At 38.8% G+C, this 20,295-nt stretch overlaps 2 protein-coding genes and 1 non-coding gene across 5 annotated transcripts in view; 2 read left to right on the forward strand and 1 right to left on the reverse strand.

Moving 5' to 3' along the window:
- UBAC2 (UBA domain containing 2) overlaps positions 1–20,295 on the forward strand; it is a 178,834-nt gene that overhangs the window by 37,396 nt on the left and 121,143 nt on the right. The gene's annotated exons all lie outside the window — the stretch shown is intronic.
- Positions 3,937–11,364, reverse strand: GPR18 (G protein-coupled receptor 18). Of its 2 annotated transcripts, none has more exons than XM_049099201.1 (3): positions 11,199–11,364; positions 8,560–8,616; positions 3,937–5,161 (listed from the first exon to the last, which is right to left on the reverse strand). In XM_049099201.1, the coding sequence occupies exon 3, from the start codon at positions 5,126–5,128 to the stop codon at positions 4,133–4,135; it is 996 nt and encodes a 331-aa protein (XP_048955158.1). In that variant the 5' UTR covers positions 5,129–5,161; positions 8,560–8,616; positions 11,199–11,364; the 3' UTR covers positions 3,937–4,132. The 2 variants fall into 2 exon arrangements, with proteins under 2 accessions (XP_048955158.1, XP_025297162.1); XM_025441377.3 differs by having other exon boundaries at positions 8,560–8,913; positions 11,199–11,363.
- On the forward strand, positions 19,520–19,626 carry LOC112656178 (U6 spliceosomal RNA). Its single transcript, XR_003134170.1, has one exon. It is a non-coding gene; the product is annotated as a U6 spliceosomal RNA (small nuclear RNA).

The raw sequence follows: 20,295 nt of genomic DNA on the forward strand, positions 1-20,295 counted from the left end.
TTCAGTCAGCTACAGTTAACATCTGTTGTTTGTTTCCCAGCTCTCTATTTCCAGCCCGTATTACTCTCCTGATCTTGCTAGAGTCATATTTCCTAGTGACTTCTAAGACTCCGAGAAAATTTGTCATGTTCCAAGCTCTCCTCTCTTCTAATCTCCTCTTTTGCTGGGCTCCCATCTCTGTTAATGGCATTTCCATCTACATGATCATCCAGTCTTTCTCTTTTCTCATCCTTGGAATGGGGCACCACCAGGTCCTATTAATTCGAAGTCCTGTATAAATCATCTGTTCACCCCATCTTCTCTACTCCTGCTATCAGGTCAGTCTAAACTCTGAATTTTTTTTATTTTAAGATTTTATTTTATTTTATTTTATTTATTTTTTATTTATTTTTAAGATTTTATTTATTTATTCGAGAGGGAGAGTGGAAGTGCGTGCACAAACAGGGGGAGGGGCAGAGGGAGATGCTAAGCAGGGAGCCTGATGCAGGGCAGACCCAGGACCCTGAGATCATGAACCTGAGCCGAAAGCGGATGCTTAACTAACTAAGCCACTCAAGCACCCCTAAACTCTGATCTTTTTCTGCTTAGACTTTTGCAGTAATTCTTTTAGTCTTGCTGTCCATTTCAAAGCATCCCATGCAATGTGGTCAGAAGTTATCCTTCCAAAATGCAAGTTCAACCATGCCAGTCTTCCTTTTTAAAATCCTTTAAATCCTCATTTCCTTCAAAGTAAAAACCAGATTCCTCCAAGATGGCATCAGACCAGTCTGGAATAGTGGAAATGCAGAGGCTTGGCTATCAGATATACCAGATTTGAGATTCCAGCTCTCCCACATTGGTACATGTGTGTAATCTTGAACAAGTGACCTCTCTCTAGTTCCCTTCCTGAGCTCAGTTTATAGTTGACCCTCATATGTAAATTGAGGATCAGTACTCTACTTCCCAGGCAGTGGAAAGAATTAGCTCTTTCATACAAGCATCCTAGCAGTAACAACACTGACCCCTCATATTGGTTTTCTTCTTTCCCTTCAGAGCCCTCATAATCTGGTCCCAGTTCCCTTCAAGCCACTCCCTTGCTCATTCAGCTTTCTTAACATGTTATGTATTTGTATTCTCATGTCTGCTTGGTTTTCTTTTTGCAGTAATTATCCTTTTATGTGTATTCCAACAAATTTATTAAGATTCCTAACATTTATCACATTATGTTGTCATTGTCATCATTACCTGGGCCTTCCATGCCATTCTTCTGGCTGTTTGAGGGAGAACTAGTTTTACTTTATGTACTCATTGCCTTACATTCTGTAATGTTGAAAGGATAGCCTTGGTTGCAGTGTCGTTTCATAAGGCTATAAGGTAAGGCCTTTGGACATAGACATCTTCATCTCTTTTTCTAGTGTTCTGAATAGAAATTATACCTGGCATCTGATAGATTCTCAAGACTGTTATTTAAAAATCAGAAAATGTAGCCATTATGTTTTGAAAATAAAAATAACTCCATTAAAAGCCATATATATTAGGTGCTTCTAGAAATGCATGCCTGTCACATACCTGTCCTTATATACTTGGTATTTTTAGTTGTTAGCACTTACATATGGGTGTTACAATGTTCTGAGAACTTCTCAGAATCGAAGTTCTCCAGAATAAGTGGAATTTTGAGTTTTCACACATCATGTTAAAATGTATCTGATTTACAACACTTAATGAAATTATTTTTTAATTGTGCTTTAAATTATCTGTAGTTTTACTGTTAAAACCATAAGATATATTTCCACTTTGTGCCAATAAAGCTTTTTTTGTATTTTGTGCTCCCAAATAAAATTCTTCTTATCAAGAAAACCGATTGCAGAGAACTTGTCATTTCATAAAATATACAAGGGGTGTCTGGCTGGCTTAGTCAGGGGAACATGCAACTCTTGATCTCAGGGTTGCGAGTTCAAGCCCCACACTGGGTATACTTAAAATCTTTAAAAAAATAGAAGTTAAATATAACAATAATAAAATAATAAATTATGTAAGAGCAGACTAAACTGTATAGTTGAGAGTAGGCTATGAGTACATAGATACCACAAGCTATATATCCAATACAGGAACTCACATGTTTCAGAAATAATTTTTTATTTTATTTTATTATTTTTAAAAAAGATTTTATTTATTTATTCATGAGAGGCACAGAGATAGAGGCAGAGACCTAGGCAGAGAGAGAACCAGGCTTCCTGTGGGGAACCCAATGTGGGACTCCATCCCAGGACCCCAGGATTATGCCCTGAGCCAAAGGCAGATGTTCAACCACTGAACCAACTAGGTGCCCCTAATTTTTTGTTGAAAGATGTTTGTTAAAGTACCTTGCTTACTTGATTATTCAGACTTAAAACTTCAAGTAGTTTTCTCTTTGTGGAGGAACTACGTCTTAGTATCACCTTGAGACTACTTTATCTTATGTAGCTCTGAGAATGTTTGTGTTCTGTGAACTTGTTTGCTTTTAGTATTGAAAATTGGTGGTTAACATAACAGAAACTTGGTTTCTAGTCCTGATTCTCAGCTGAGCAAGTTATATAATATCTTTGGACTTTGGTTTCTTTATATATAAAACAGAAGGATTAGGGGATCCCTGGGTGGCTCAGCAGTTTAGCACCTGCCTTCAGCCCAGGATGTGGTCCTGGAGTCCAGGGTTCAAGTCTTACATCAGGCTCCCTGCATGGAGCCTGCTTCTCCCTGTGCCTGTGTCTGTGCCTCTCTCGGTCTCTCTCTGTGTCTCTCATGAATTAAAAAAAAAAAAAATCTTAAAAACAAACAAACAAGGATTAGATGAGAAGATTATGTAAGGGATCTTCCAGTATTAAAACACTGTTTTATGATTAGGCTCCTTCGTGTTTCTCTCTCTTTTTTTTTAAGAATATGAATTTACCCATGTTAATTCTAGAAATCCGTTTCTAACTAATGCATTTATTTGATTCTTAGTCCCATTAGGAGGTGATCATGTTAAGAGTAATGAAAATGATTTAGCAGAGAGGAAGTAATGGTAGACTCATTTGCGTGCTTCCATAATATTTAGAATAATATGTGCTTTACCGATTATAGTTCACTTTCTTTTCTTTTTAAATGGGGAAGTTACTTGGTTTGTTATTTTATTAGGGGAAATTAAATGGCAAGGCTAGGGTGAGAATCCAGGGTCCCTGACTGGTGCTATTATACTGTGATATACAGCCTGGGGAAAAAAATCATCCTCTTGTAATATGATGTTTAATCAATAAGAAGAGCAAACTGTTTATATTGGAGAAAAGTATTTTACCCTACAGCAGAAACTTCATGTCATAGGAATGGACTTGGGTTGTTGGGCAGAAATAGGGTCTCAGATTAGGTCTCTTGCATTGGTTGTAAGTAGACTCTGGTACATAGTAGGCTCTCTGTAAGCGTTATTCAATGACTCCAGTCTGTTTCCAAAATAAAATGAATTCAGAGTAGGGGAGGGCTGATGGTGATTGCCTTTGCAGGTCCCTTCTGGTGATTGTTCCTGCTAATTTTGGTTTGCGGCAAGTAACAGTGATGGGTTGAATATAATTGTTTGTGTAGGAATCTTTGATATTTAGAACACAAAATATTGTAAGATTTAGACCATCAATCCCGAATGTAAACTAAACCAGAGGGAACTTTGGTTTTGGTTTAAATCAAATTATAATTTAATAATTTAATTTATTTTGAACAGTAAGTGGATTTTTTTTTTTTTTGGCCTACTGACCTGATTGACATCATGATTCACTTGCACATAGAATTAAATCCAAAAAGTTGTCAACTGTGTATTTAGATAAAGCTTGATTTTGAGATATAAATTGGATATTTTTCTCAGTAACTCACGAATATGTTTTATACAAGTTTTGAAAATAAAAATAAAAAAAATAAAAAAATAAAAAATAAAAAAAAGAAAATAAAAATAATGAATTCATTAGAAACTTAGAATATTTAATTATGTTGCCACATAGTAGGATCCCCACAAAAGTGTTTCTTAAGTTTCTTTTTTTTTTTTTTTTTTTTCAGGAGAGAAGGGGCTTGGTAATATCATACAGAATATCCAGTGACCTTAGGATAGTTAGTAAAGTGAATATAAAGAAATTAAAAACAGAAACCTGCTTATCATTCAAAGCATTTCACTGTTTACATTGCTTAGTGACCGTAAACTACCTGATCGGAAGCTTTTTCTGCGCACACTCCGAAGGTAATTTCTGTAGAGCATGACACTAATGACTCGAGCCTGAAATTGTTTTGAAACAATGTAGTAGAGAATCACATCCAGACAGGTGCTGAGATTCATGAGGAAGGTGGTAAAGGCTCCCCAGGGATTGTAACTGTTCTCATCCCCTTCCAGCATCAGGAAAGCAAAACAGATATGGAAAGGCATAAAGCAGACGAGCACCTGTACCATGAGTGTGATGATGATCCTTATAGACTTCTCCTTGACTTTTGGTTTCAGCTTAGATGTCTTCCCGTGAAGGAGACTATGAATGATGATTAAGTAGCACCCAATCATGATGAACAGGGGAATCAAGAAAAAAAATATCAGTCGAGTGAAGTTCAGCATGTTAATAGCTTTTAAGTGGGTAATGTCAGAAATCTTCAGGCAGGTGGGGGGTGTGGAGGCTTTATCTGGGTCTTCATAGAGCAGTAGGAGTGGGATGGTGGTTGTCAGGGTCATTATCCAGACTCCCACACATGCTAGCATGGCTTTGCCTGTGTTTTTAAGTTCTTTGGCATATTTTGGCTGCACAATGGCCATGTATCTGTCGGCACTAATAAAAGCAAGAAGCCATAGAGCAATACTTGGATAAAACACTGTGAGAGCCCCAAGAATCTGGCAGAAGTACTCTCCAAATGGCCATTCACCTTTTGCATAATAAAACATCCGAAAGGGTAAGCTCATTATAAATATTAAGTCCAATAGTGCCACATTCATCATATAGATGGTTACAGTGGTTCTCTTCTTGGTAGTACAACTAAAAACCCATAAGGCAGTGGCATTAACAAATAATCCAATTATGAAGATACAGCTGTAGAAGACAAGGGCTGCGATCTTGTATTCTTCTGGATGTGAATTGTTGGAAGGGCCAGGTTGAGCTTGATTGTGAGGAGTGGTCATCTTATAGATTGTTGGGGGAATGACACTTAGAAACTGTAAAATAGTTAAGAATAATAGAAATAAAACCTTTTTGAAAAATAAATGCTTAACACTGTCCTACTTGACTTGCTGTGTCAGTGGATTTTAATTTTAAGAGTATTTTATGTTGTACAGTCAATATATGTGTCTTAGTATTTATTAAGAAATCCACTTCCTAGATACTATTACTCATGTGCACTGACCCATTAAAATAGTCTGTGTGTTATAAAGCACTGGCAGATTTATTTTTTCTCTCTGCTCGCCTCCCTTTTCCCCTAGGGAATAACCTTTTTTTTTTTTTTTTTTAAAGATTTTATTTATTTATTCATGAAAGACCCAGAGAGAGAGGCAGAGACACTGGCAGAGGGAGAAACAGGCTCCATCCAGGAAGCCCGACATGGGACTTGATCCCAGGACTCCAGGGTCATGCCCTGGGCCAAAGGCAGGTGCCAAACCACCGAGCCACCAGGGGATCCCCCCCTCCTTTTTTAAATGACTTTTTCCTGTAGTGTGTAATTGGGTAGCAGTTATTCTTTTTTTTTTTTTTTTTTTTAATTTTTATTTATTTATGATAGTCACAGAGAGAGAGAGAGAGGCAGAGACACAGGCAGAGGGAGAAGCAGACTCCATGCACTGGGAGCCCGATGTGGGATTCGATCCCGGGTCTCCAGGATCGCGCCCTAGGCCGAAGGCAGGCGCCAAACCGCTGCGCCACCTAGGGATCCCGGGTAGCAGTTATTCTTATACTAAATGTTCTTGGATTGGGACTAATTGGGAGAAGGTCATTCTGAATTTTGAATCTTACAAAATAGTTTGCTACTTTTTATCATCTTTATTCTGTTTAAATGTTTTGTAATCCAGGTTAGTAATGTCCAAAAGATGAACTTTTACTCATTAAATATAGTTTTAATGTATAAAATGTGGATTAGAAAACTAATAAAGGAACCACACAACTGGTTGATTCACATTAATTCTCATTTGAGAGCAGGAACTTTTCCTTTTGGCTGCTATATTTCCACTGCTGCTTGAGTCCATAGGAGTCCTCATTAAGTAAATGTTTGCTGAATTGATGGATGAGTGAAGGAAGGACCTGCAGCAGCTACTCTAGTTTGTCAATGAATATTTGCTTGGTTAGTTATTAAGCCTATTTTTTTTTTTGAAATGGAAACACTTCCTCATAGTATTATGTTCTTTCTCAATTATCATAGTTCTAGAAACAGCGTGTTCTGCCATGGTCTACAGATCAAGAACCTGACTCTTAGAAGAATAGATGAGCTAGTTTTTCACTCAAAGTTAGTTGGAAGGGCTTAATGCTGTCTTCCCGATGGTATTTACCAGTGTCCCAGAAATGGACGTCACTGATGTGCCAGGAAACAACATTGAGAAGAGGACATTGCTAGTATAGTAACTCTTATGCCCTTACTCTAACTACATAAAGACACAAGTATTATTTGGCAAATTAAATTTTAAAAAGGAATATTAAAGAAAAAGTAGTTCTTAATTAGAAGTCATTCAGTAACTTTAGATGCATGCAAAAACAAATTCCCATCACCAAAAAAAAATGTTCACTTCTAATAGAAAGTTCAGTTGTGATTATAAATATCATCGACCCCTCACCAGAGTAAAACTTCCATCACCCATGATGCAACGTCAACAACAATGATTTTAAGAGTAAAGGTGCTTATGAAGAGATGGAATCTTGTGGTATCTTAGACTTGACTTAGAGGTGCAAGAAAAGTTTCCTTCAGAAATGTCACTTTGCAGAGTGGGCTGTCTCTAATTCAACCCTGAGTCTGTCTTTGGTGAGAACTGTGGGGGTGATTAGCATTCTGGTTAGTGGCATCAGGGGCTGTTGAGAATATAAAATGAATTTGAGCTAAATAAATAAATAAATAGAATTTGAGCAGTTGCTGTGGACAAACACAAGATATGAGTTTGTTTTTACACTTCTCCCTTTTTTCCTTCCTTCTTGACTATAGCTAGTTTGCCAAGTATCTAGGTTAGATATGATTTTGGAATAGAAGTCTATGTATTAGTAGCCTATACTTATATTATTAAAATATCCAAATATTGATGTGACTAGAATTTTAATTTCTATCAAATGAGAAAAGTATTATATAGAAAAATCTCCAGTATCATATCGAGGAGAATAATTTTGGACTCTTTACTATTTTTAAATTTTCATTGAATTTTTAAATAGTAGTAATTGTAATATAAATGAAATTTTGTATCTTTTCTCTCTCTCTCTCTCTTTTTTTTAGAGAATTTATTTATTTATTCATGAGAGACACAGAAAGAGAGAGAGGCAGAGACACAGGCAGAGGGAGAAGCAGGCTCCATGCAGGGAGCCCGACGCGGAACTCGATCCCGGGTCTCCAGGATCACACCCTGGGCTGAAGGCAGACGCTAAACTGCTGAGCCACCCAGGCGTCCCTCTTTTTTATCTTTTGATACTGTGTTTGGACTCCCTTCCCCCATCCTCATCCCTGAATTTTGTCATGTAAATTTCATAGTTACAAACCCTTTATGAGTAAATTTTTTAACCTCCATTGGGCTCAAGCTGCTTTTATGTCACCAACACTTGTATTCATTTGCTTAAGGTTGAAAAAAATATGTGTAATGCATGTTTTAAAGGCATTACCAGATTGGTTGTGCTCTGCTCTGTACACACAGATACATTTTTGGATAAATATTAGAAAGTGATTGTTTTCAAGTCAGCATTTTATTTTATTTTTTCAAGTCACTGTTTTAAAAACTTTAGATTCAGTGATTATCTATAGTCTTTTTTAAAATAAAGCTTTATTTATTTGAGAGAGTATGGTGAGGGGAAAGGGCAGAGGGAGAGAGAGAATTTTTCTCCAGCAGACTATGCACTGAGCACAGAGCCTGATGTGGGGCTTGATCTCAAGAGCCTGAGATCATGACCTTAGCCAAAAATAGTCAGTGATTTTGACCCTGAGCCACCTAGGTGCCCCATAGTCTTTTTTTTTTAAAGCATTTAATACATTTTGTGGAACAGTGTAATTGAAACCAAGTGACAAAGACTCCTAAATATACTTATGATTTATCATATCAGCATTTTTTAAGTTGAAAAAATTATTTACTATTAACGTAAAACAATGTTGAAAATAAATTTAAAAAATCACATTAATAGTGCAGGAAGATGACAGCATAACCCATTTCAAGGTCCTTTGCCAGCATAGTGTCAGCAACATATTATTAAATGATTTTGTAACTTAGCACTACTTTTTTTTGTCACCATACAAAGTTATTACAATATTATTGATTATGTTTCCCATACTGTACTTTCCATCCCCATGACTTACTTATTTTATAACTAGAAGTTTATACCTCTGTAGTGTAAGCATTACCTAGTGGATAATATGTGATGAAATTAACTAAATGCTACTTACCTCCTGTCCATCAAAAGGCTGTGTTAGAGAAGAGCATTTTTCGTCATACCCAGTTATCTAAAAGAGATATCTTGTGTTAAAATAGCTCTTTCTAGAAATGGTATATTTAAGAAGTTGCAGTATTTCTTTTGTTTCAGGCTCTTCTTTTCCTTTACAAAGTTGTTTCAAATGTAAAACTTGGCACAGGAGTTGGTACTCGTTTGGCTGCAATTGCTGCTTTGTCTCTTTCAGGAAGTACTCTCTGAAATAAGGCTTTTTTAACTTCTGACTTTGCCCTGGATGTGGTTTCTCTCACAAGTGATTTGTTTATGAGGTCATGATTAGCATAAACTCCCCTTGAAGTGATGGCATGTACTTAAAGAGAATCAAACAAAAAGAGGAAAATGTGTTCAGTTTGTTTACTTTGATGCTTAAAGTCTGCATCACCTATTGAAAGAGAATGCGATTCGATGTTGACTAGAATGGGGTTCATAGTAGTTTCTTCACTTTCTAAGTTGTGGGACTTTGTCTAGTTACTTAACCCCTCTGAATCTCTGTTCCTACTTAGTTTCTATACGGTTAAGATAGAAATAATACTCATGTGATAGGATTATGAGGCCTCTAAACCAGAAAAATCCCAAATGCTGAACATAGTGTCTGGCACTTAGTACTAACCTAAACAGAGTTAACCCTGCACTACAAAGTTCCTGAAGTCATAAAATGCCCACTTTTATTGTTAACATATTTCTAAGTGGTTAAAATTGGGGTCCTCTGTTATTTGCTTCTGCGTTGCATTTGCATTTATCCACTTTGGTTTGTCTTTTTTGTTGTTGTTTTAAGAGAGAGGGGATTGTGAGGGAGGGACAGAAGGGGAAAGAGAGAGAATCTCCAGCCAACTCTCTGCTGGACATAGGGCCAGTCTAAGGACCCTGAGATCATGACTTGAGCTGCCCCTGCTTTATTTTTTTTTTTTATTTTTTTTTTTTAAATTTTTTTATTTATTTACTTATGATAGTCACAGAGAGAGAGAGAGAGAGAGAGAGGCAGAGACACAGGCAGAGGGAGAAGCAGGCTCCATGCATCGGGAGCCTGATATGGGATTCGATCCCGGGTCTCCAGGATCGCGCCCCGGGCCAAAGGCAGGCGCCAAACCGCTGCGCCACCCAGGGATCCCTATTTTTTAATCTCCAATGCATCCTAACCCTTTTCTGTTGCATGGAAGTCTAGAAATAATTCCTTTTATATAAACATCTCTGCAAATTGCTAAGAAAGGACTGGAATTCTTTAGTGGAATAATTTACATGTTTGGAGTATTCTAACCTAGAAAGGGAAGTGAAACCAATGGAAAGGGAAGTGAGCAAACCTAATCATTGTCTGCCCTGTTGCATTAAACTTTCTCTTTTCTTAAAAAAAAAAAAATCTCATTTGCTTGTCTTAAAATTTTACTTTTCTTTATTTTTGGTTATGCATGATTTGTCAACTTTTAAAAGGTACATGAACTTAACTATTTGTTTTTTGAACTTAAGACAGTTTGAGGGCCTGTGCTCTTTCTGTCCTCAAATAAAAACCATAGTTTCTTGGGGTTGGCATGTGGGGTGTGTGTGTGTGTGTGTGTGTGTGTGTGTGTGTGTGTGTGTATAGCAAGCATTTAATAAATATTGGTGGACTGTGACTGAAGAAGTAGAGGGGCAAGGGAGTCATGGGTGGATTACTGAGTGGGGTGATGGCATCAGGGATGCTTTGACCCTCTTAGGGGAGGGGACCTGCCAATCAGCAGACAGATGTGGAGACTCAAACTCTGGCAGTGACCCTTCTCTCCTCTCCATGACCTGTGACACTTTGCACTGTTCTTTGTGTTGCTGGTCCTCCACAATACCTGTATGTTGGTTGTAAAAAAGAATTAGAGTGGGAACAATTCCCCCAAACCTTTTGGCAACAAGTAAACAATGGATTGAGAAGTAAACTCTTAAGTGTCTAGTTTGCTTCTTTAATACTTGAGCCTAATAAATTTTTTATTCAAGTAGAAAAACTTACGTCATTCTGGGACTGTTCATGCAGATGTACTTTCCTCAGTTATTTTGGAATATGAGTAAAAGAGAAATTTTTCACCTTGCAAAAAAGGGATTACAGATATCCAAGGGGTTTCATTTTGTGAAGTAATCTGTTTTCATTCCATTTTTGAATTCTGGTTTAGAATATTAAAAGAACTCAATGAATTTTTATTTTAGCACTTGAGCCCAGTTTTTGAGTGAATATAGTTTAGTTAGGACAATTTCATAATTATTAGGAAGGATGTAGTTAATAGATTTATACATTAAATCCCAATTATAAAATGTGCTCTGCATTAGAGATTTGTTTACACCACAAATAGAATTATGTTTCCTGTTCTAAACATATTTCTCTTTACCATTGCATGTGTAAGTCGGGGTTTTTGTTCTAATCCTTTTTTAAAAGATTTTATTTATTTATTTGAGAGAGAAAGTGAATGAGAGAGAGTGAGCATGAGCAGGGAGGGGCAGAGGGAGAGGGAGAAGCAGACACCCCACTGAGCAGGGAGCCTGATGTGGGCCTTGATCCCAGGACCTTCAGATCAAGACCTGAACTGCCGGTAGACACTTCACCGACTGAGCCCCCAGGCGCCCCTCATTCTCATTCCTTACCCCAACGTTTTGGGAAGGGGATCACTGTACTTGATGTTCATTTTTCCCAGCGTGGGTGGCCATAAGCAATGAAGGCTGGAGTGGTGGGTCAACAGCCCACCTGTCTCCCAAGAAGAGGGTTGTGAGGGAAGTGAGGATGCTCTGAACTAGAAGGAGAATCTTACAGTTTGGCCCTAACGGTCCCCCACTTTGAGGTCGTGGAATCTTTGTTACTCTACTGTCTGTCTCTGTCAAACTTGTATCTAAACGACCTGTTCTGTTTTTGTGTATGTGGTTTTGTTTTTGCTTTTAATGAGGGAGCTTAATTGAATAGTGTTTTCTGGGTAAAGAAGATTGAGGTAGTACTATTTGTCTAAATCTGTTTTTAAGAAAAAATGTCCACAGCTTATAGCTATAAATCTACAGTCAGTTAATTGGAACCTCCTTTTCACTTGATTTCCTAAATTATAAATTTAGCAATCCTCAAATTCCTTTTCCTTGGCAATTTTTGTACAGTTGGAAAATTTTACAAACATATAATCAGGCAGTTACTTAACTCATAGCAAACAAATTGACCCTAGATGACCAAAGTGATCTATATATAATTCTAGTTAAAATAGATGTAAATCAGCAATGAAAGTAGAGCTCTTTAAAGATACTAAGATTCTCTCACTTAGAGGACCTTAGGAGAAGGCTGCTACATGACAGTAAAATTAGTCCTGAACCCACTGAAATCTTGCAAGACCCCAGGCCAAGAGTGAGCAGTGTAACATTCCACTAGCTGACCAGAAGTCCAATCAGAGTCCTGAGGATAGCTGATTGAGTAGAACTGTGTGGTATCTGGTGGCTTTCTACAGACTCTGGTCTTACAGTTAAGGGAAATAGTATATTCCAGCAACTACAAACTCTTGTGTATTGCTGGCAGGTGTTTTAGTTTGGAAAATGGTTGTTAAGTAGTAAAATGAAGATACATCTACCCTATGAATCCAATTCCCCTCCTAGGTAGAAATGCATGGTCTTGGGCATCAGGAAACATAGGTAAGGATGTCTATAGTAGCATTATTTCCAGTAGCTCTAGAAACAACCCAAATGTTCAGCTGTAGAATGGATAAATATCACTTGTGTAGAGTACAGGTGAATGCTTCTCATGATCAAAATGAATCCTATAGCAGGCACGTGCAACAATATAGGTGAATCTGTGTATATTATGTTTTGTGAAAAAAGCCAGACATGAAGGAATTTCTGTTTTATGATTTCATTTATGTGAATTTCAAAAAGTAGACCAAATTGAAATATAATGTTTAGGGATTCATGCTTAGGTGTTGAAACTCTCTGGAGAGCTGTGGGTGCATATAATAAGGAAGGCATACCGGGAGAACTTCCAGGATACTGGCAAGTTCTGTTCATTGATCTAAGTGCTAGTAACTCCAGTGTTTATTTTGTGATAATTCATTAAGCTGTATATTTATGGTTTGTCCTTGTATCTGTAAGGGTGTCTGTAAAAAACAGATTTTAAGATAAATCAAGGAGGGTTTATTTGTAAGGATCTCATGACACAAGACTGGAACCTTGTGGGGAAAGGGGAAACTGGCCGGACTGTTGCCTTGTGGTGTCTGTCCCCGCTTAGGCAGGAAGAAATCTAGGGCTGGAGAGGTTACTAGAACCTGGAAGGAAGGGAACCTGCCTGGAGACTGGTAGTGACTTCCTGTTGAGGGACAGTGAGCCTGAGGGAACCAGGGGAATAAATCCCCCAGCCTCGGGTTTCTCTCCACTTCGGTCTGCTCTGAGGCTCACATCAGCCGAACACAGCGAAAGCTGGGGCCTTTGGGTGCAGTCTGTACCCTCAGCCTCTTGAACAGAACAGGATGGAGAAGGGGGAAAAAAAGCAAATGGATTTTCCGGCATGCTGCACTTTTTGGTATGTGTATTACATTTTATATTCAAAAAGAGTTTTGTTTGTTTGTTTTAAAGCTTGTGCTTTAAGTTGGCAAGGACTGGGTTGAGTGTCTCTGCCTCTTGCAAGCTGTATTTGTAACTTTTTTAGACATCTTGTGAGTCCTCTAATTCCTTGGAGCTTATGTAAAATATATGTTTTAGACACCAGAATACTAGTTTTCTCCGTCTCTCTCCTGCCTGAAATGTCCCCTTTCTTGCTTCGCGGCACATTTAAATTTTTCTTGGGAATTTTCAGACTGGGAGTGTAGTGTGGGAGCTCTGCTTCTTCCACTAGTTAATTTGCTGAGTTATCCTAAAAAAAAAAATTCATTTCGCTGATCATCACTCTCCCCAACTGGAAGAAAGGGGAAGTTGGATAAGGCTTTCTGGAAAGACTTCCCACCCTTGGCACCATACAATTCTAAGTAACTCTTCCCGCTACAGTGGGTATTTTATCTTTGTCTCCCTCTGAATTTTTGTAGGCCTGCAGATGAGAAACATGGGCCAGGACTTGGGGATCTGTGTCCTTACATCACTGCATGAAAAAAACCTCAATGTGTCCAGGACTCATTTGGAGAAACCCTTGAATGTGTATGTAGGTGTCTGGGGCCTCGTCTGAAACAGAGCACCCAGAGCGCTGAGGGGTCTGTGTGTTTCTGGCCTCTGCCCTCCATCTGTGTCATGTTGTGGTGGTCTTCATTGTGTGTTTTTACCTCATTTTCCATTTATCTTTAAGTCAACTTGCTCTTAACAGATTTGATTCTACTCATTCTTTACACAGCCATTTCTAGTAGCTTGTTCGATGGTTGCAGCTAATTTGCCTACCTCCTTTCACCTTTCTCCCGTAACCGTCCCTCTTATATGCGGTAGGCAGCAGGAGTGGCTGTGAGAAAGCACCAGGTGCAGGCTGCCGTCCAGTCACTGTGTCTCCCACCCTCTCCCGGGAGAGCTGTCATTCTTGGTGACTGAGGACCTCGAGGAGACATTATAATCAGCCTGCAGAGGAAGACCCCAAAATCATGCAGGCTTTTTGTTTCCTTGGTGATAAAACTGCACTGATTTCTGGGTTACTCAGAAGAGCTGTTTGCCAGAACTTTCCCTCTTATGCTTATAAATTAATGTGCTCCCTAGTGATGAGTCAGTTGCTATTTTCTTATTGCTTATACTTTTCTTGTGGATATTCTTCTTCTTTTTAATTTTAATTAGGCTCTATACCCAGTATGGGGCTCAAACTCACAACCCCAAGATCAAGAGTCACATGCTCTACCAGCTGAGCTGGCCAGGGGCCCCTTGTATGGATATTCGTGATGAGAAGTGTATGACCTTTGTTCATACAGCCTCTTGCCACCAGCCAGCCACATGGTCTAAAAGAATCTCAACAGACAGGGGAAGGAAGCAGGTAGGTGATACCACCTTCAGAGAGTCGCAGGGAGCTTGCAGAGGTGTGTGTTTGGACCGAGGGATGCAGACCCTTGGGCTGCTTCATCCTGCTTCTAGTATAGGCTTTATTCTCCTAACAGTAATCAGAAGTTCTTAGAACTGGGAGTTAGAGGTGCCTGGGATATCTGTCCTTGATGGTTGTATTGCTGTTCCTCCCTTGACAGCACACTTTTCTTTTGTGTTATTCTGTACATTGTGTGTCTGTCTTGGTAACGACCTGGCACATCCATCTTCAGGGACTTCCGAGTACCTAACAGAATGCTTCACATCAATAACCTTAGTAAATAGGCTATTGATTTGACTGGTGTTTGTGTGTTTTTCTGTAAGAAAGAAGACTGCCATGTCCTCAGAATTGAATACCTCATGTTTCTAGGTAGATATAGGTAGATATGATCACAAAGACCTATCAAGCCAAGGAATGAGACCCCCCCCAAAAAAAAAAAATTGGGGTTGTTGGAGTACCAGCTGGGGGTGAAAGGATTAGGGCAGGAGAAACATTGTATTACAGAAGTTCATAGAATTTAGTAACAGTAAGAGAACCTGCACAGTTAATGCAGCCACTGAAAATTGATATTTCAAGGCTGCATTGACATAAAACACTGTGCTTTTACTGCCACCTACAGATAAGTAGGTGGTTTGGGAGCTCTTCATCTTTACCTGATTTGAAGTCTTGTTGAGACTGGAATAAAATTTCTATTTTTATTTTAATTTATTTATTTTCGAAATAAATTTAAAAAGCTCTTAATTGGTAGAAGATAATAAAGATATTTTAATGTTAACTTTTTAAGTATTTCTGTATTGTGTAGTACTCAGTGATAGATATGTCCTCATTCTTCTAATAAACATTTCAGCTATAGACCATGTCTGCCTTCATTGCATGTTATCTTTTTTAGGAAACCATTTTCTTCTGTAGGACTTTGTATCCCTGGGCTAGGGCCTTGAGAAAATTCTATTTTAAATGTTATTTGTGCCTGGTATTCTACTAAGAGTTAAACGTAAAGGTGGCCTTGGAACAAATTTGATACTGCTTTTAAAATGTTTTAATTGTGGGAAAATAACATGAAATTTACTGTCTTAACCATTTTTTAAACAAGATTTTGTTTTTTTTATTAGAGAGACAGAGAGATAGCAAGAGAAAGCGCATGAGCAGGGAGGAGAGGGAGAAGCTGGCTCCCCACTGAGCAGGGAGGCCAACTCGGGGCTTGAACCCAGGACCCCAGGATCGTGACCTGAACCGAAGGTCAGAACATTTAACTGACTGAGCCAGCCAGGTGCCCCCATCTTGACCACTTTTAAGTGTATAGTTCAGTAGTGTTAAGTACATTCACATTGTTGAGCAGCCAATCTCTAGAACTTCTTTCCTCCTTCCAAACTGAAACTCCGTACTCTTAAAAACAACAACTCCCATCCCTCTCTTCAGCCCTTGGCAGTCACCTTTCTACCTTCTAGATACCTCATTTAAGTGGATTCATACAGTATTTGTCCTTTGTTACTGGCTTATTTCACTGAGCATAATGTCCTCAAGGTTCATCCATACTATAGCACATGTCTGAATTGTATGAATAAGCCACATATTGTTTATCCATTCTTTTGTTGATGGACACTTGGATTGCTTCCACCTTTTGGCTCTTAGGACTAATGCTGCTGTGAACATGAGTATATAACTGTCTCTTCGGGACCCTACTTTAAATTCTTTTGGGTGTATTCCCAGAAGTAGAATTGCTGGATTGTGTTGTAAACCTGTTTTTCATTTTTGAGGAACCACCGCACTGTTTTCTGTAATGGTTACGCCATTACACAAGGGTGCAAATTTCTCCATGTCCTTGCCAACACTTGTTACTGGTTTTGCTTTGATAATAGCAATTCTAGTGGGTGTGAGGTGGAATCTCATTGTATTTTTGATTTTTGTCTCCCTGATGTTTAGTGACATTGAACATCTTTTCATGTGCTCATTGGCCATTTATATGTCTTCTCTGGAAAAATGTCTATTTTCAAAAAAAAAAAAAAGAAAAATGTCTATTCATGACATCCTTTGTCCATTTTTTCATCAGGTTGTTTTTTGCTGAGTTGTAGGAATTCTTTATATTTTCTAAATAATCCTTTATCAGATGTATGATTTGCAAAATATTCCCTCTTATTTGCATAAGTTGCCTTTTTACTCTGAGTGTGCCCTGTGATGTACAGAAATTCTTTTGGCTTAGTTTTAGGTCCAGCACTCATTTATCATAGTCTCATGATAAGGAGAAATTGAAAAGCTTTACATTTTTAAATATTAGGGTAGATTTTCCTAAGTAAAATCCAGATGTTTTTAGAGGGCCTTTCCCAGTAATTTAATCTGAAGAGTACCTCTAGTGCTCAACATCTTCCTTTTATCCAGAAGGGTGTAAAATAGGGTAGGCAGAAACAAGCTCTGTTCTAGAATTGGCTTACTTCAGAGCCTTCCACTTGCAAGTGCTTTTTTCTTATGCCCTGAGAATCATTTGCCTCTATTAGTACAATAATATGAAAATGAAGAATTACATTTACCTTCTTAGAGTGTTTTTGTTCCCTGCTCATTCTGACTGATATTTATCAATGATTGCTTTAAAAATAATAGCATGTCTGCTCATCAAATTTTCAAATTACAAAAGCTGGGAAGGTATTTTAGTAGTGGTAGAACCTAAGTTCTTAGTTTTGTTTTATGTGTATTCTTTTTTTTTTTTTTTTTTTTTAAGATTTTATTATTAGAGCACAAACGAGGGAGCAGTAGAGGGAGAGGGAGAAGCAGGCTCCGAGTAGGGAGCCTGATGCAGGGCTCGATCCCAGGGTCCCTGGATCATAACCTGAGCTGAAGGCAGATGCTTAACTGACTGAGCCATCCTGCCTTAGTTTTTTTTTCTTTTAAAGATAGATAGATAAATAGATGGATTTATTTATTTGAGAGAGAGAGAGCGAGCATGCTCGCATGAGTAGGGAGAGAGGCAGAGGAAAGGGAGAGAATCTCAAGCACACCCCACATAGAATATGGGACCCTCTAAGGGGCTCAATCCTACAACCCCGAGATTATGACCTGAACTGAAACCAAGAGTCAGAATCTCAACTGACCAAGCCACCCAAGTACCCTTAGGCTAAACTCTTGTAACAAGCCCCGATTGCAGTGATTTGAGAATACAGATGTCTGTTTCTCTTTGTAACATCCCTGGTAGGAAGTTGAGCTCTGTTCTAGGAAGTCATTAAGGAATTGAGTTGTTAAGACTCAGTCATCATCCACAGTGGATCTCCTTGTTTCCAGCCTGCTTGAAGGAATTCCGAGGCAAGTCCAAGATGAGAGATTGATTTTTCATCAGATGCTTTGGAAGTCATAAATGTCACTTCTGCTCACACACTTTTGTCAAGAATTTGATTCTGTGGTCTCATATAATCATAGCGGAGGCCGGGAAACAATCAAACCCCTAGAGATAAAGGAGAGACAGTTCTGGGGGGACTGCTAGTAGTGTCTTCAAAGAGCAATAGCTATGACACTAGCTGGTTTAGCAAGTGGGAGCCATGGGCTCACAATCAACATATAAAACGCTGAAGAGGGCGCTTGTGGGGCTCAGTCGGTTGCCTTTGGCTCAGGTCGTGATCCCGGGGTCCTGGGTTAGAGCCCTGCATTGGCAGCTCCCTACTCAGCGGGTAGTCTGCTCCCTCTCCCTCTGCCATGCCCCCTGCTCGCTAGTGCTTGCTATCTCTCATGTGTGCGCATGCGCGCTCTCTCTAATAAATACATCTTTTTAAAAAAAACACTGAAGAAAGAACAGGTTTTTCTCTTTAGTCTACAAAAATCAACTTTGGCAATGAATGGCATAATTGTTGCTTTGGCAGAAATGTTTGGAAAAGCCACAGGAAGCCCATGAAATGCCATCATGATGTGGCTGCAGTTAACAATAATATGCTCATAGTATTACAGGGCAACAGGTATGGCTCTGGTGCTCCTGGTTGGCGTCAGGAAGGGGTGAGGTTGCACACTTGCCAAGTGAGAAATGGCTGAGAGAGTGGGCAGTGTCTATCCCGGAGAGGTGAAGATAGGGCAGGAGAACAGTCTTCACTTATTGAATGGGCTGCTTTATGAATGTGGAGTTAAAAATTGGGGATGCAGCATGGCCAAGGATGAATTAAGGTGTTATGGGAGGATGCTATAGGAAGTTACTGGACTTGGTAAGGAATAACACTAACACTCACGGTCTCAAGGCAAAGTGATTCCCTTGGGAGATGCTGAGTTTCAGACACAGAAGATACTCAAGCAGCGGCTGGGAAAGCGCTGGGTAGAGATGTTGTCTAGGAAATCCACACACTGAGCAGGTAGCAGGAATGGAGCCCCTGTGGAAGCTCTTCAACCCCTGAGCATCTCTGATTCTGTGTTCTTTTATACTGTGGAGTTCATTATATACACACACACACACACACACACACACACACACACAATGGAATATTCATTTAAAAAGAGAGTAATCTTACCATTTGTGACAACATGGATGGACATTTGAGGGTGTTAGGCTAAGTGAGATAAGTCAGAAAAAGACAGATACTGATGACCTCAATAATGTAAAATTTTATTATTTTTTAAGATTTTATTTATTTTTTTGAGAGAGAGACAGAGTACTGGGGGTGGGAGGACGGTGCAGAGGGAGAGGGAGAAGCAGACTCTCTGCTGAGCAGGGAGCCTGGCAGAACTTGATTCCAGGACCCTGATTTCTTGACCTGAGCCAAAGGCAGACGCTTAACTGACTGACCCACCCAAGTGCCCTAGTAATGTGAAATTTTAAACCAAACTGAACAAAATTGAAGTTATAGAGAGAATAGATTGGTGGTTGCCTGAACCAGGGATTGAGGGGGGTGGGAGAGATAGGTGAAGGGGGTCAAAAGGTACGAACTTTCAGTTATAAGATACAAACAACTCTTGTTGATGTAATGTGTTTACTGTAATGACAAGTTAATATTATATTGCAGTACTCACTTTGGCAGCACATATATAAAAATCAGAATGATACAGAAAAGATTGGCGTGACCGCTATGCAAGAATAACACATAAATTCATAAAGCATTAAAAAAAATTACTCTATCAGTTGAGCATTTGACTCTTGGTTTCAGCTCAGGTCATGATCTCAGGGTTGTGAGATTGACCCCCATGTCACGCTCCACACTTAGTGGGGAGTCTACTTAAGATTTTCTCCCTCTCCTTCTGTCCCTCTTTCTGCTGTCTCTTTCTAAAAATAAATAAATCTTTAAAAAGAGAAAATTTTGTAGCTATATATGTGACAGATCTTAATAGACTTATTACCACATTGTGGTAAGTGATCATTTTGTAATACACATGAATATTGAATTATGTTGTGCACTGAAACTAATGTAACTTTTATATCAGTTCTACCTCAATAAAAATAAAATAACAAGGACAATGATTCAGTGCAATATAGAGTTCTTACACCATTGAAGTAAACTGTACAAATGTAAAATGTACTTATGTGTACAATAAACTATTGTAAAATGAACTGTTATTTTTCTATATAATCTAAATGATTGATTTTGGTTTCTTATGAGCAAGGAGTCTTTAAAAATTTTTAAAGAATATAGTTCCAGGGATGCCTGGGTGGCTTGGCGGTTGAGCGTGTCTGCCTCTGGCTCAGGGCCTGATCCCAGGATCTGGGATTGAGTCCCATATCAGGCTCCCTCCGGGGAGCCTGCTTCTCCCTCTGCCTATGTCTCTGCTCTCTCTCTCTGTCTC

The sequence above is a fragment of the Canis lupus genome, chromosome 22 (assembly GCF_003254725.2).
Source record: "Canis lupus dingo isolate Sandy chromosome 22, ASM325472v2, whole genome shotgun sequence".
NCBI lineage: Eukaryota > Metazoa > Chordata > Mammalia > Carnivora > Canidae > Canis > Canis lupus.

What these genes read in the sequence shown, in the direction of transcription:
- GPR18 (XM_049099201.1), bottom strand. Translation starts at nt 5,128, where the DNA reads ATGACCACTCCTCACAATCAAGCTCAACCTGGCCCTTCCAACAATTCA.